The sequence below is a fragment of the Benincasa hispida genome, chromosome 11, assembly GCF_009727055.1.
Source record: "Benincasa hispida cultivar B227 chromosome 11, ASM972705v1, whole genome shotgun sequence".
Classification (NCBI taxonomy): domain Eukaryota; kingdom Viridiplantae; phylum Streptophyta; class Magnoliopsida; order Cucurbitales; family Cucurbitaceae; genus Benincasa; species Benincasa hispida.
Genome location: NC_052359.1, coordinates 57440842 through 57455360, shown reverse-complemented (window position 1 = coordinate 57455360; position 14519 = coordinate 57440842). Strand labels below are relative to the sequence as shown.

At 34.0% G+C, this 14519-nt stretch overlaps 3 protein-coding genes across 3 annotated transcripts; 1 reads left to right on the top strand and 2 right to left on the bottom strand.

Moving 5' to 3' along the window:
* The first annotated feature begins 2236 nt into the window (after nt 1–2236).
* Nucleotides 2237–8139, top strand: LOC120090508 (vacuolar protein-sorting-associated protein 37 homolog 1-like). Its single transcript, XM_039048221.1, has 7 exons — nt 2237–2498; nt 3516–3725; nt 5259–5346; nt 6651–6690; nt 6793–6839; nt 6930–7050; nt 7667–8139. Exons 1-7 carry the CDS (start codon nt 2485–2487, stop codon nt 7819–7821), a joined length of 675 nt encoding a protein of 224 aa, XP_038904149.1. The 5' UTR covers nt 2237–2484; the 3' UTR covers nt 7822–8139.
* Nucleotides 8140–9353: 1214 nt separating this feature from the next.
* Nucleotides 9354–11534, bottom strand: LOC120090509 (dnaJ homolog subfamily C member 28). The gene is made up of 3 exons (XM_039048222.1): nt 11146–11534; nt 10250–10580; nt 9354–9783 (listed from the first exon to the last, which is right to left on the bottom strand). Exons 1-3 carry the CDS (start codon nt 11391–11393, stop codon nt 9697–9699), a joined length of 666 nt encoding a protein of 221 aa, XP_038904150.1. The 5' UTR covers nt 11394–11534; the 3' UTR covers nt 9354–9696.
* A 1389-nt stretch (nt 11535–12923) lies between these two features.
* On the bottom strand, nt 12924–13961 carry LOC120091641 (pistil-specific extensin-like protein). The gene is made up of 2 exons (XM_039049744.1): nt 13509–13961; nt 12924–13426 (listed from the first exon to the last, which is right to left on the bottom strand). Exons 1-2 carry the CDS (start codon nt 13675–13677, stop codon nt 13080–13082), a joined length of 516 nt encoding a protein of 171 aa, XP_038905672.1. The 5' UTR covers nt 13678–13961; the 3' UTR covers nt 12924–13079.
* Between the last annotated feature and the right edge of the window lie 558 nt (nt 13962–14519).

The following is a 14519-nucleotide window of genomic DNA, read 5'->3' as shown; positions in this document are numbered from 1 at the left end:
ATTTTTTGAAAAAAAATAATAAATAAATAAAATAGTTATCAAATGAGATCTTAATATTTTCAATTATGTTTTGTGAATACTTATGTCGATAGTTTTGGCTTTTCTTGATTTCATATAATTTTATTCATTAAAAATCATTTTTTAAATTATAAATTTCTAAATATCACTTTTTCTTTTTCTTTTTTTACAAACATAACCACCAAAATTGTTTTGGATTCTTCCTAAAGAGAATAGGAATACCGATCTAATTCTCTGAATTTTACTAATTTCTAAAATACAAACAAATTATATCATAAGTACTTTTAGATTTATTTTAAATAAAAAATAATATAAATCATAATTAGACACAACATTACAAAATAGATAAATGGTGTTCCTCAATATCGAGATAGCGGTAAAGATTTAAGGTGTGCTGCATTCATTTAGCCTAAGTATTAGGCTATTCATGTGTGTAGTGCAAGATCGTGAACCACTTTATTTCTATCGATTGAGGTATGATTACAACTTACAATTGCATGAATACTTAATATTTTCAAATTCAATCACAAGCTAAATTTCATGTTATAATTGTCGTCGAAAATTACTATGATTTTTTTTAAGTTGTCGTATTTTTTTAATATGGATGTAGATAGCGATTAAGACCTTATTAGTTCTTTGAAATTAAAAATTCAAATGTCTTCCACTTTTTTTTTAAGTAAAAAAACTCACAATTTTCATTGATTTTCATTTTCAAACGTTCGATATGATTAAGATTAGGGGTGATAGTCAATTCGGTTTTGTCGGTTTTGAGGTCAACCAAGAACCAAATGACACTAGTTTTACATAGAAGAAATCCAAAATAATGTCTAATAAAGAAATCCAAAATAATGTCTAATAAAGAACAAAACCATTAGATTGGTTTTATTTGGACCGGTTTATTATCAGTTTGGTTCTTGGTTTTTAGCATTTTCCTTTTTTCTTCCAATTTTTATTTTCATTACCATTTTATTTTGAATTGGTTCTTTTTATTAATTTAAAATTAAAATTAGATTTACTTATTTTTTTTTATAATTTGAAATTTGACATTTTTTCTTGACACTTTTCTAAATAAAAAATATACCAGCTTCATAATTAACTTCTAAAATAACTAATTTTGTATTTTAAGAGTAAAATGGATGTTAAAAAGCATGGGCCATTAGCCGTGGCCCATTTATATTGAACAGAACAATGTCGGCCCAATTAGGTTTCCAACGCCCACTTCTCCTAGCTGGTAGGGCAATAGGCATCCACAAATTTCAGTTGATCAAATTATATGTTTTTCCCCTAATCTTGTTTTCAGAAAAAAAAAATGTGTAAATAATTAAAGATCGAAATTGTTCTTATTTTTTAATCATTAAATTTTTATCTTCACCAATGGAAAATTGCACGGAGGTCTAAATACACATCCCCACATTTGTTATATTAAAAAAATAATAATAAAAAAATCAAGCTCTATAATCTTAATACAATAATTTTTTTTAGTATAACAATTGCAAGGATGAGAGGTTAAACCTTAAACCTCTAAGAAAGAAGATTATGCCAATTATCATTGACTCAGACCACGTTTATCTTAGGTGAAACGTAATTCATCATTAGTAACCTAAAAAGTAGGTCCCATTTTGATTATGTTTGTCGTTGTTTACATGTGTTTCGTAATCGTAATAAACGGTAGGACTGATCTTCAAATCTATAATCAAAACGTGCAATTTGATTGAGGAACGGATGGTGCTCATTTGGATTGTGTTTGAAAAATAATGTAACCTACTGCCTTTACCGTTGACGTTACCATTATATATATTAGTACTATTACAATAAGAGAATTGTAAATTTGTCACTGTTACACTTACCTATAACTTTACGATTGACCTTAAATAGTAAAGATTAAAGCAATGATAAGAAGCAATACGAAATAAACAACATCAATCATAATCAAATTGTGTTTGCAAACTGGCTAAATAAACGTAATACAAAGCAATCAATTACATTTACGATTGAGACCCTTTGCGATAAACCCATTGATAAAATATTATTATAATTACACCAATTTTAATTATAAATTAGTAAATGTGCCTAAACTCATTTTGACATCTTAGATACAATAGCTAATCACCATGAAAAATCAACCATAAACAAAATTACTCATTAAATTTACCATTCGCACTATTTTAATTAAAAACGACAAATTAATATAACAGCGTCGAAGGAAGATTGAAGAAATGGACTAGCACCGGTATATGAAGTCGAAATATAATCATCAAATTCCATCGGTTAAAAATTTGGACTTTGTTTGATTCCTGGCTAAGGAAACGATTACGCGCACAGAGACGGATTGATTTTGAGTTTGATTGTCCGCCGGATCCTTGCTTTCTCCGGTCGGAGGATTGTTCATCCTAGGGTTTTGCTTTTCTTCATAATATCTGTTCTCATTTCATCCGTTAACCCCAGGATCAATCATCCCTCCGACCCATGTTCAAGTTTTGGTATTATCTCTTTCTCTTTTCTCATGTTTAATTTCATGTATTTTGATTGGGCTTTTCTTGTATAACTCGTGTTCAACTCTGATTGTTCGATTCTTGGGCGTTCCGGCAAGTCTGTGGTTCGTTTTCTTGATTAAGCTGCTTTCTCAACTTCGCCTACGAATTGATTTTAGATCGAACGTGGTTCATGATTGGTTTTCGATTTGTTGGTCAATTTGAAAATAGTTTGTCTTTGTGGCTGTGAATTGAGGGGTTTAATAGCGTATGTCTGTATCGCTTCCTGCTGTTTGAACTTCCTTTGTTCAAGTGTCTGCCGGATGTATCCGGTATATGCTTTTGTGCTTTCTTTTTTCAAATTTTCTTATTTCGAAGGTGAGCGTTTGGGTGATTGATATCGCTGAGAATGCCAGTTGATTTCATTTCGTTTGAAGTTTCTTAAGGATAAATTTACTCTGTTTAGAGCTTGGTCAGACAGCATTCAAGCCATTTCAGTCCCACACATTTTCCCCCTATGCTGTGTTGGCACTTGGGAAAACCAATTTCTTGGGTCCTCGAGAGGCTGTAACCTTAAAACCAGTTTCTTCAAAGTGTATTTGAGATGAGAATTGATGGACTAAATGCAAGAAAGCATTTGGAAGTGCTTCGTTTCCCCGTCATCTCTCTGAAGCAACAATTGGAAAGTCTATACTTCTAGAAAGCAACCACATATAACTTTCGAGAGAGTATTTGCTCTTTCATGTTGCATAAAGCGACTACTGGATAAGGACTGCATGCCTTCATCTGAAGCCGGCACTAGTAATTTTTTTTTTTTCCTTTTGATTATTGAGCAGTGTATTCCACCTCATTTAACTCTGGATTTTTCGTATTTCCCCTTGGTTCAGTTAACAGAAAATGTTTTGTTCTTAGTTGCAACAAGTTTTGTTGAATGGTGATTTGATATTATTCCGTTTAAACCCCTGTTTATTTTATGCTATTTGCATAGTCATTGACAATTTTGGGCATTTTTGTATTCACTTTTAGGGGATCTCAGGAGGAACAGGTCCGCCCTTCACAAGATGTTTCCACACAATCGTGGTATCCACCATCTGTTAGCTCTTCTCGCCCTGCAACTCCAGGTAGCACCTCCTCCAACCATTCCAGTTCACAAAGGCTCTCTGATAGGCCACAATCTCCATCACACGTTCCACCTGCTGAAGCTGCAGGCATTATTTCTGCTCTGAAAGACAAAAGGTAAAACTCAAGGTCCATGACAATCACAAATTATGCTTGTGCCCACTGCTTTCTTTGATTCTTAACGACTGCATTCATATTTGAAAGTGTGTGCATGTATTTCCTTGATGTATAAAATTGTTTCTTTTGGAAAAAAAAATAGTATTGCTACTAGTACTGTTCTCTCCTTAGAAGTCTCTATAAAAGTTCTAAAGTTTCTCTAGTCATGCCTCTGAAGCAATTCATTTGATAACACTCTCACAGAACTCACCCTTTTCTCTTAAACAAATGACCTAAAAGTTGCTCGTGAGCCATCAAGGCTTTTGGCCGGAAGAACCAAGCTAAATTGAAATTTTGCAAAAGATAAAAAACCACATGGCTCGAGTATAGGAATAGTGGAGGAAGAGATGTGAAAATTTTCCCTATGGCAGAAGCTTGCCGGTTGGTAATAAACTGGTGTGAGTGCCTCCTTGAAGGCATTTCAGCTGTATTGAGGCCCACCCAACGAGATTCCTACAGAAAAATCTAATCTGTCTTTGGTACTCCAGTGATCTAGACGATCCGTAAAATGGGCTCTTCAAGAGTGGTCTTTATATTGGTCTAGTGTCCATAGGATATGATCAAAGATGGATTTTCCCCCCCTAAAGAAAATAATTTTCTACTTCTCTAGAGTAACAACCTCAACTTCTCAATTCCCCTCTCTGTACAAAGATTTTAGAAACAAAAGCTTTTACCGTTTTTCAGAGCTTGAAATCTGTTACAATATGTAGACACTTTTAAATGTTCCCCCCAACTATTGTTCTAGAAACTAGAGTTCTCCCATTATGGCTTTTGATGGTTATTAAATTTTGACATCTTCTGGTTCACAACCACAAAATAACTGGGGCAATTATTTATTTATTTATTTTTGGGGGGCTTCATTATGAGTAGAGGGGAATTTACTAATTTATCCTACCAGTTTTAGTAGAAGGCTACCACCATGTTCATATATGGAGCTTTGTGTTGTAACGTCTGAAATGATGGGAAGGTCTTTGTTTGTTTCCTAGATTCTCTCATTTGTGCTCGTTCTTGATGTGAACTCTTAACTCCTTTCAACAATTATAGTCTTAATAATCTTTTTATTTATTTGGAAGAGTTTTTTGTAATCTCCATTGGCAAGGAGCTTGGCTTTCCTTTCCTTTTTTGAAAATTTGTACCATCTACTAAATTGTGTTTCGTATTGTGGAAGATAAGGATAAAGAAATCTAGTTGGTTTGAATACTTTTTTCTTGCTTTCTTTCCAATTGAACTTGAAACTGCTGCCTTGAATATCTTTTCCTTTTATTTTTTTGGATGATGACATTCTTTTAGTGGTCATTCTTGTAAGTTAACCTATGATGTTTGCTTGTCTATGGGTCCTGTTAACAATCTTTTAAAAATTTAATATTATATTTTGTGGCTTCTGATTTTGAATGCTCGTTATGAATTACTTGAATCAGATTACAACATTCTTTATTTCATCATTTTAGGATACTGATCACTCTCGTTTTTTTCTACCCTTTTCAATTTGGTCAGTGTTGATGAGTTACGAAAGCTTTTGTCGGACAAGGATGCATATAATCAATTCCTCCTTTCACTTGACCAGGTCAAAATTCAGAACAATGTAAGTTACAATTTTTCTCCCTTTGTTCTTGAACATCTTCAATTGTGAAGCTGAAATGTAAGAAATTTAAGTTTGATGGTTACCTTGATTGTTTCTGGATTTCTGATAGAAGAGAACTAATATGCTCATCTGACGGTTCTCCAACGTCTTTAGCAGATTATTTATTTATTTATTCATGCCGGTTTACTGTTTCTCATTCTATACTAGCTGAATGTAGAGTATTATCTTGATCTTTCCTAGTGTACTGCTTTTAAGCATAGCATATTCATCCTGTATCTTTTCATTACTTCGATGAATAGTTCATTTCTTGTTCAAACAAAATAATTGCACATTCATCTCGGAGAAACTCCTTGGTCCTTAAGGCCTAATACATCCTGAAGTTTCACGTAGACAGAGTGAGCAATAATTGTCATAGACTGGGTCTGTTCTAGTGCCTACTTCTGTTCCAAGGTCAGATCGGAACTTCTTCTTGGGGTTATAAAGCAAGGTAATCAAATCTGATTGTAGGTTCGACGGTGAACTGCTCCCTTTGAAAGGAACAGCAAACTCTGACACAATATGTTCTTAATTTATGTTAAGACTGACTGGATTTTCATTATTGTATTATATCTTCCCTGGCTTAGAATTCGATAAGCTTGGACTTATTTTCAATTAAAGGTGGGAACTAGCAACCTCTCAACGAATTGATCGTAGGAGGAAGAAAAATTATATATTGTACTTTTCCTTGCTGGAAGGTTTCAGCCTGGATCGCTTCTTTTAAGGATACCCCAGCTGTGCCACTACGGCTCTACCGTGCACTAATGCTGGCTGTATTCCTTTTCCTGAGTGCATCCATTTCAAGTGTGGAAGGGTCAACAAGAACTTTAATCTCAATCTGTGAAGGCAGACCGAGATCAATATCCCAATGGCATTGGGGGAAAGAGTTTGAGCGGCGCACTGTGCTTTAACCTCATACCATCTAGACCTTGGCTATGTTGGGAAGCTGCTTGCTGTCCCTTCACGCATTCTAAGAGTCAAAGCCATCACTTCTGTTAACCACCTCATATTAACAGACAACTTTGCAACTATACCAGTTGGGTCTATAAGTCAAAACCATCATTTTAATTACTGTTTAATTCATGATTATGTTTGTCATGTGGTTTCTGTAGTTGGTCCATATTATGTCTCTCTTATGCAAATGTCATTGTAGCTTCTACTCTGAATTATAATACCGTGGTGTTTCTAATGTTTGTTTTCCTTTATAAATTTAAACTATTCCTGATTGAGACTTTCTCGTTTTCATTTTTTTTATCAACTGTCACCAGCTAAGAGATGAGCTGCGTAAGGAAACCCTTCAGCTTGCTAGTAAGTAACATATCTTTTTTGTTTTTTTAACGACTTTTATGACCTTTTCTTCTAAGCACTTCTTTACTAGACAAATATCAATTATGATTTTGACTTTAAAAGGTGAGAACTTGGAAAAGGAGCCTCGCATCATGGAACTCAGAAACCAGGTATGGGATTATCAGAAAATAGTGAATTTTCTTGCTTTGTTGTTTTAACTCGCTCTTCATGCTGCCTCCCTTCTGTTTATTTTCTCACAGTGTAGAATTATTCGAACAACTGAACTGGCTGCAGCAAAGGAGAAGCTGAATGAACTTGACCAAAAGAAAGAGGAGATTTTGAAGCTCTGTTCTCCTGCTTCACTTCTGCAGAGGCTTCAAGGTATATCATAATAGTAGTTTATTGGATTTTGTCGTCATTGATTATTACTGACAAAGCTTGAACATTTCTTTGATACGATACAAACCTGCCAAGGAAACGGGGTCTACAAGATACATTCCCTATCTATGTTAACAAAGAGAGTAGTTTAATTGAGAAACCTCAATGTAATTCTCCAAGTACGAGTCTCTCAAGATATTCCAAGATCTGTTTGGGTTGACTTTCCAAGTTCTTCAATACTTGAAAGTCATTCCAAGATTACGAGAGGGTCGTGACTTGTGAACTTTGGAAGTTCTTTGAGATCCTCTACTTGAGAGAATTATTTTAAAAAGCTTGGATTCCCTTGCAAAAATTGGTTATGGTTTTCTGTTTTTATTCCACTTTTGGCATGGTAACTGTTTTCTACAAAGAAAATGTTATTGAAGTTTACTTTTAGAACTGCTAACCGGAAACAAAATCGTTATTAGATAGTCTTAAAATGAATCATCAGGAAGTTCCCTTGTAGAATTAGAGAATGACATGCTTTCTAGTTCTCTGTTGTGTCATTTTCAAACGCCATCGAAATGTTCGACTACAGATCTGGTCGTGAATTGCCTTGGGTTAACGGTTTTGTTTGCAGAGAGTATGAAGGAGACAGAAGACGAGTCGGACAATCTGCACAGGCAGCTTCTTGACAGGGAGATCGATTTGGGTTCTTTTACTCATAAATACAAAAAGCTGCGTATGAATTACCACCGGCGAGCTCTCATTCAACTTGCTGCCAAAACCACCTGAAACTGAAAGAACTTCTGAGTACTGACAGTGGCAGTTAATGTATATTCTTACCGACAAAATTTACTGCTTTCCTGCTTATGCAACTGCTACCAAACTCTTCTTTTTCAGGGGTAGAAGTTCAAATCATTTGAATTCCAGATCGATTTTCTTCCAAGTTTGTGTCACTAGTGAATGTCTGTTCGTTTTACTGATGACAATAAATTGATTCTTTTCATTTTGATAAATCTTTCCTTTTTCTTTGTAATCGTTGTAAAAATGATATTTGTCCTCTTTTGCTTCACATCATTCTTCTATGCATAGTTTACAAATTGCTAGCCATCCACCCTTCGCATTTTTCTGTACTCCTATGTAGTTGTACCTTGTAAGTCAATTATCGGATCTGCATTGGGTTTTTTTTTCCCTTTCTTTTTTCTCTTTGCTGTAAGGTTCCAGTTGTCGAGATGTTGAGGCCGAGGGAGAGTTTAGAAGGGAATAATCCTACGAGTTCCACCTACACTTAACACAACACAGCACAGCCAAAATCTCTTAACTAATTAGAGATGTCGAAAGGATAGGGACAAGAAAGCCTCTCTTGCTCTTTATTTTGAAGATGGAGAGATTTTTGGTCTCACGGTTTAAATAGACTTGTCTAATTTTAATCTACTATGAAGATTAAATAATGCAGAACCCAAATATCTCTATAATGTATTAAATAATGCAGCACTTTATTAAGGCTAAACTAACTCTCAATTTTGTGTTTATATATTTTGGACTTAAAAATAATGTCCATCAGTTCTTGTAGTTTTAATAGTTTTATGTCAAACATTGAACACAATTTAAAATCTAAAATTGACAAGTCTACGTAGTTATATTCTTCTAAATAAAAAGAGTTTAAGAGTTATCCACGTTCTTGTGTGGTATTATTTTGTTAATACGATACTAATTAAATTAACAGATGATGATTTGACATCTTTGTAATGTGTAAAACATTGTGTACTTCTTCATATGTTATGTCATTACTAGTTTTTCTTCTTAATTGTCTTCTATGGAGATTTGAACTTCCTAGAAGAAAAAACACATGTTAAGGCCATGAAATAAAAATGTTATACATGCTATGCACCATTTGAATAGTAGTATCAAAAGTCCAAAAGAATTTCATTTTCATTCGACAATCCTTGGATCATTCAATCCCAAATCAGCCTCATCTCTTTCTATAATTTCGTCTGACCGTCCATGATCCCTAGCTATTTATCATCGCACTCTTGACTGATGTGAACTACACAAATCGATGGCAAGTTGTTTCTTTCTCCAATATGCTTTGGGTTTGAAGGACAACGATGGTTTGAACATTTCAGACGGCTGAGATTTTGCCTCTGATCGATGAGTGGTAATATTCAACAAGAGTTTTCATCCGACCAACATGAATTTCTTTCAACAATGATGCTTGAAAATATTCAACAATTGAATAATTTGCATGTTGTAAATATAATGGAAAGTAGATTGAGACCAATGAAGATATTTAATGGAAAATTTGTACAAGCATATATGATATATACCTACTCAACCAACAAAAACCAGGATAATTATCTATATAAACGAAGTATATATGTTGGATATTACATGAACAAAAGTATGAATGTCTGATTACATTATATAAAGAAAGTATGGATCTGATGCAAAAGGATCTCAGCATATACTGAAAATAACTATTAGCCATAAAAGAAACGTAGCCCGCAAGGTGAAAGGAGGTATCATTTTGTATAATGCCAAAACACTACAATTTCTTGTCATCTTAAAGCCATGACTTCAACAATTCTTCTATCAGTAAAGATATGAACACCGGTTTTACCTGAAAAGCAAAACCCATGCAAGTTCAAAGACGAGAAACGATTTGCCTCATTCTACAAGACGATCCATCTCTTTCTCCCATTTCAATCCAAACATTTGTCGTCCGAAAGGAACTATTAAGTTATACCGAAAAACCTGCAAATGGCAACTACAATTAATACCCCCTAGCCATGTTGTGGAATCTAATGCTAAAATCAGTTAGAACATAGCTTCGGTTCTGCTAATTGGATCAACAATCGGTCATTTTCCATCCATGGTGTTCAATATTGGAATCTAACTCCGAATCAAATCGACTTAGTAATGTTGACTTCTAGTCTTAAGAAAAAAATACTTTCCCAAACCATAACAAAGCCTAGCAAGCAGCCATTTTTGAACGGTTGGATTGACCAATTTCTAATTATGTTAGATGATATAATAATAAATTTATCATCATCCATTAACTTAAGCTTTTGGGTCAATTTGATTTAACATGAAATTAATGCAGGTCAGTTTAAGTTTTTCGATTAGTCAGTGATTTAATAGGTTAGAAAGAATACGATATTGAATTAAAATTTAGGTATCAACTTTCCATTAACAAGGAGCCATGAAACTGATAACTAACCTTGTCATTGATGTGTTGCAATTGGACTTGCAAAGCCTCTGAACTCTCAGTCCATTTTGAATGATCTCCATTGCTTCTACTCTCAAATGCTTTCTTCAATGACGATCGCCATACAGAAATGTTACTCCTGATCTCTTTGTTGAGTTCAACCCATTCAGGTGCACATCCGTTCTTGGACAAGATCCGGTACAATGTGTCTTCTGCTGGATCAGCATGAGGATTAGAAGAGAGGTTCAGAGGTTTCCCTTTTCCTGGTAAGTTCTCGAATTTCCCTTCTTCCATGGAATTCCAAATCCTCCGCTCAACAACATTTATCAGATCAGTTTCTGACCTGTCCAAAATATCCTACCTACTCAACCCAACAGTAGTTGAAAAGAAGAGTTCTTCAATAAAATGCAAAATAAAATGTTCATCAAAGAGAAGATAGCCTTAATTTCAATTAATTGTTTTACGAAAGTGAAAAAGAACCATAAGTTTACATAGAAATGATATGACTAGTTTTGTTATCCATGGCTACATTACAAGCAGAAGAATGGACGTCTATAAACTCAAGGTTTTTTTTCCCCCCGTCTTTTTCCTTCTAATTTTTCCTTCTCATTTTGACGGAAATAGAAGTATTGCTAATTAGTTGCTGCATATTTGGTAGATAGTTTAATACCTATAAGTTTCGGGTATTAACAGATAATGAAAGTATTCGTAACAATAATATTTGGCACAAGAAAAGGAATGTAGAATCCATAGAACATGAACAATTCCTGATACAAAAGAGACTCTGTTTCATGAATTAACAAATTATCAACAAAAGCCAAGCATTAAGATTACATCATGAAAATCAAATAGGGAAGAATCAATCAGAAAGCGCAAATCAGATATGAAGTAAAGGCGGCAGGGAGAACCTGACAGAGTTACGCTGGCCTCGAAGCTCCGGAGGGAGTTTACGGTCATTGACGGCGTCTATCACCGACGAAAGACGGTCCACTAACTTCTTCTCCGATTTCTGTGATTTACTCGGCGACGAAGACGAAGACGACGAAGAGGAGGATGACGACGACCACCTTCGCCTATATCCGATAAGAACGGCAATCGGCGATGGTTTAGAAGTTAGGGAGGAGAATGGCTTTATCCTCGGAAGGCGGGTCGCCATGGCGGAGAATCGAGGTGGTGGCGCGGCGGAGAGCTTTTTCCAACTGGGAATTTGGCGGAGATTCAGATTGTGGCCACAAACGGCAATTGGACCTCTTCCACGTTGCTTCTTAAGGCCTTGCCACGTATTCTTCTTAAACAATACGTGTCAACAATTTATTGGCAATTGATATTGCCAGCTGGCAAGGTTTATATTTTTTTATTTATTATATTTTAAAATAGTTACCTATTTTAGTTGATCAAGAGAGTGCAAAAATAGGTAATGCTCAGGATGTATCAAGTATTTTTCTTAAATATATACGTGTTTGTTCATAATGTTGCAGTATTTCTCTATCTTTTCCTTATGGTTTAAAAGCTTCAAAATTTAATTATAGTGAATCTTAGAGGTGCTTGACGTGGTTGATGTTAAATTATTACAGGTTAATACTTAATAAATCGAGCATATATTATGGTTGATAAAATTTCTCGCAAGTATGGGAGGGTATCCCAACATTTTTAAATATATATATATAAATATATATAGGTATTTAACTTTTTATATCTACTCTAATTTTTAATTTAACCCAATCTAAGCCTAACTAAAATGTTCAAGTCCAAATCAAAGAGAATTTTAGGTAAAAAAATTTTCTTTTAAATGGTCCTCGTAGAAAAAAAAAAAAAAAAAAGGAAAACAGGAATTCCTGTCCCCGTCCCCATCCACGCCATTGGGGCTAGGGATGGGGTAAATTCCCCCACCCAACTTTATGTATCTTGACCAATATATAAAAAATTTGAATACTCATTGAATATTGTTGAGCTTAATATATATATATATATATATAAAAGTTACCAATTAGGCCCTGGTTAATTTGGTATGTAGATTTATCAAATAAACAAGTTTAACATTCTCGAACCAAATTGAAAATTCTTAAACAATAAAGACTAATGTAAAAAAGAAAACATCCCAACACAAGAGAGCCCAAAACATATATTTAGTCTACCTCTTTTTTTTTCATATTAAAATATGCAATGTATTTTTCATTAAAATTGGAGGGTATGACCCCTTTTATTTATTTATTTATTATTATTATTATTATTATTATGAATGGGGTTGATTAGCTTAAGCACGTATACTTGGCTAAGAAAGATTTCAATACAACTTTCAAGCTTTAGGTCGAGGTAAATCCCTTAAATTTGATATTTCGAATACCATTTTGATTTATACATTATTACTTTTTTTTTCTAGATACTTTTTCTTTTATTAATCCCTTCATATTTATTTTTAGTTAAATAACAAATTTCTTCCCTATGATTTGAAAGAATCTAAACTTCAGTTTTATTTCAAAAATGAGAATTTTAATCCTTTCTAATTTGATAATATCCACGTAAATAGTTAGTAGTCTATAGGCAAGAGATTCAATTAAAAAAAAGAAGAAGAAGAAGAAGAAGAAGAAAGAAAAGGAAGGACAAAAATAAAAATATTATTCCATTCAAGTTTCTACCATTCAAAAGAATTAATAATTGAAACAAATTTAATTTAATGAACAGATTCATTGATTTATGAGTGATGCAATAATCAGGTTCTGTTTTCAATCACAAGTTTATAACCATATTTTCATTCATTCACAAAGATCAGTAACAGCAATTTCGAATCCACAAAAGGAAAATTTCACTTCCCGTCGAGAAAGGGGGAAGAAACCGATGAGTTTCAGTAATTTTTTCCATCGTTATCATCGGAACCATCTGTATCAGGTTCCTCGCACATAGGCGAAGTGAAGTAAAATGGTCCGAGAACGTACTTGACGAAATCGCGATACACCAAGCTCGGTCCCCGGAGTTGAATGCCGGAGCGGCCACCGGCGAAATCGGTCATGATATTGCAAGTCGGATCCGGAGACGAAACGAGCCGCACCGAGCATTTCTTCGGATTCAATTTCTTTCCATGAATGAACTTGGCGATTGCGATATCAAATTGCCCTAATTCGTCCGTCAAATCGCTCGCGTAATGCATCACTCTGCTTCTCTCATCCAAACACGTTACAGACACCTTACAATCTGAGATCCAGAGCGTCGATTAACATCATCAGAAAAGGCGATTTCAATTTTGAAGAATTTGATCACATTAATTGTGTATTACCTTTGAGAGGCTTTCCATTGTTCCACTCGTTCCAGCCCTGAGTACAGTCCTGGCAGAGAACTTTGCCGCCGATATGAATGACGTCGTTGGCTTCGTTTGCCGCTGCTATGATGTTGATGCAGCCGATTAGAACTGAAGCCGCCATTGTCAGCCGTAATAGAGGTCCCATCTTGAGCTTTTTGTGTCTGTAAAAGCCGGTGTGTGGATCGGGGAGGATTGTGGAGGTTCATATAGAGAAGGAGAAGGACGAAGGAAGTGGAGAGACACTACTTGAAGACGTGCGTTCCACCATTGAAGCATCAAGCAAAGCTCCATTGATTATCTGCTCACAAGTCAAAACCAAGGAGGTTGCCGCTTCTGTTCTCAATTGATTCAATATTGGAGAAAAGAAAAAAAAAAAAAAAAAAATAGAGGTTTAAATATTACTTGGTCATGTATCAAAATGACCATTTTAGACATTATACATAGATATTGTTTATATATATATATTTGTTATTAAGTTTCGGATTTGATTCAAATGTTACAATTTTATCATTGAAATATGAGTTTGTTTCAATTTAATCTCTAGATGTGAAGATTTACACTTTTATTTTGTATTTTTTTTTTTACTAGATATTCACTTTTGGTCTATAGTGTTAATTATTTATTAATTACTTTAATAACATTAAAAAAATTATAATTAATATTTTACTATTTTTTCATTACTATTAAAATTAATTTTAAATTTTCACTTTATATTTATTTTAAATTAAGTAATAGACATTAACGTCAAAGTTTGAAGTGAGTAATTAGTGAAACATCAATGTCGAAAGTATAAATCTTGAAACTTGAAGATCACATTGAAATAATTATATATTTTGAAACCTAAGAACTAAATTGAGATCATGAGTACTAAAAGACATTTTGAAACCTTTGGAACAAATAAAAACTAGACTCAAATATTTAGGATTTAGGATTTAGGGTTCAACTTGCATATCGTTTTCTCATATTAGTACATTTTAATCTCACCAT

Excerpts from the sequence above, each read along its gene's own strand:
- LOC120090508 (XM_039048221.1), top strand. Across the intron at positions 5,347-6,650 it reads AGGTCAAAATTCAGAACAAT|CTAAGAGATGAGCTGCGTAA; the intron begins GTAAGTTACAAT and ends AACTGTCACCAG. Across the intron at positions 6,691-6,792 it reads GGAAACCCTTCAGCTTGCTA|GTGAGAACTTGGAAAAGGAG; the intron begins GTAAGTAACATA and ends TGACTTTAAAAG.
- LOC120090509 (XM_039048222.1), bottom strand. The coding sequence starts at position 11,393 with ATGGCGACCCGCCTTCCGAGGATAAAGCCATTCTCCTCCCTAACTTCT. Across the intron at positions 10,581-11,145 it reads GGCCAGCGTAACTCTGTCAG|GTCAGAAACTGATCTGATAA; the intron begins GTTCTCCCTGCC and ends TATTTTGGACAG. Across the intron at positions 9,784-10,249 it reads TGCAACACATCAATGACAAG|GTTTTTCGGTATAACTTAAT; the intron begins GTTAGTTATCAG and ends TGCCATTTGCAG.
- LOC120091641 (XM_039049744.1), bottom strand. The coding sequence starts at position 13,677 with ATGGGACCTCTATTACGGCTGACAATGGCGGCTTCAGTTCTAATCGGC. Across the intron at positions 13,427-13,508 it reads CAATGGAAAGCCTCTCAAAG|ATTGTAAGGTGTCTGTAACG; the intron begins GTAATACACAAT and ends TCTGGATCTCAG.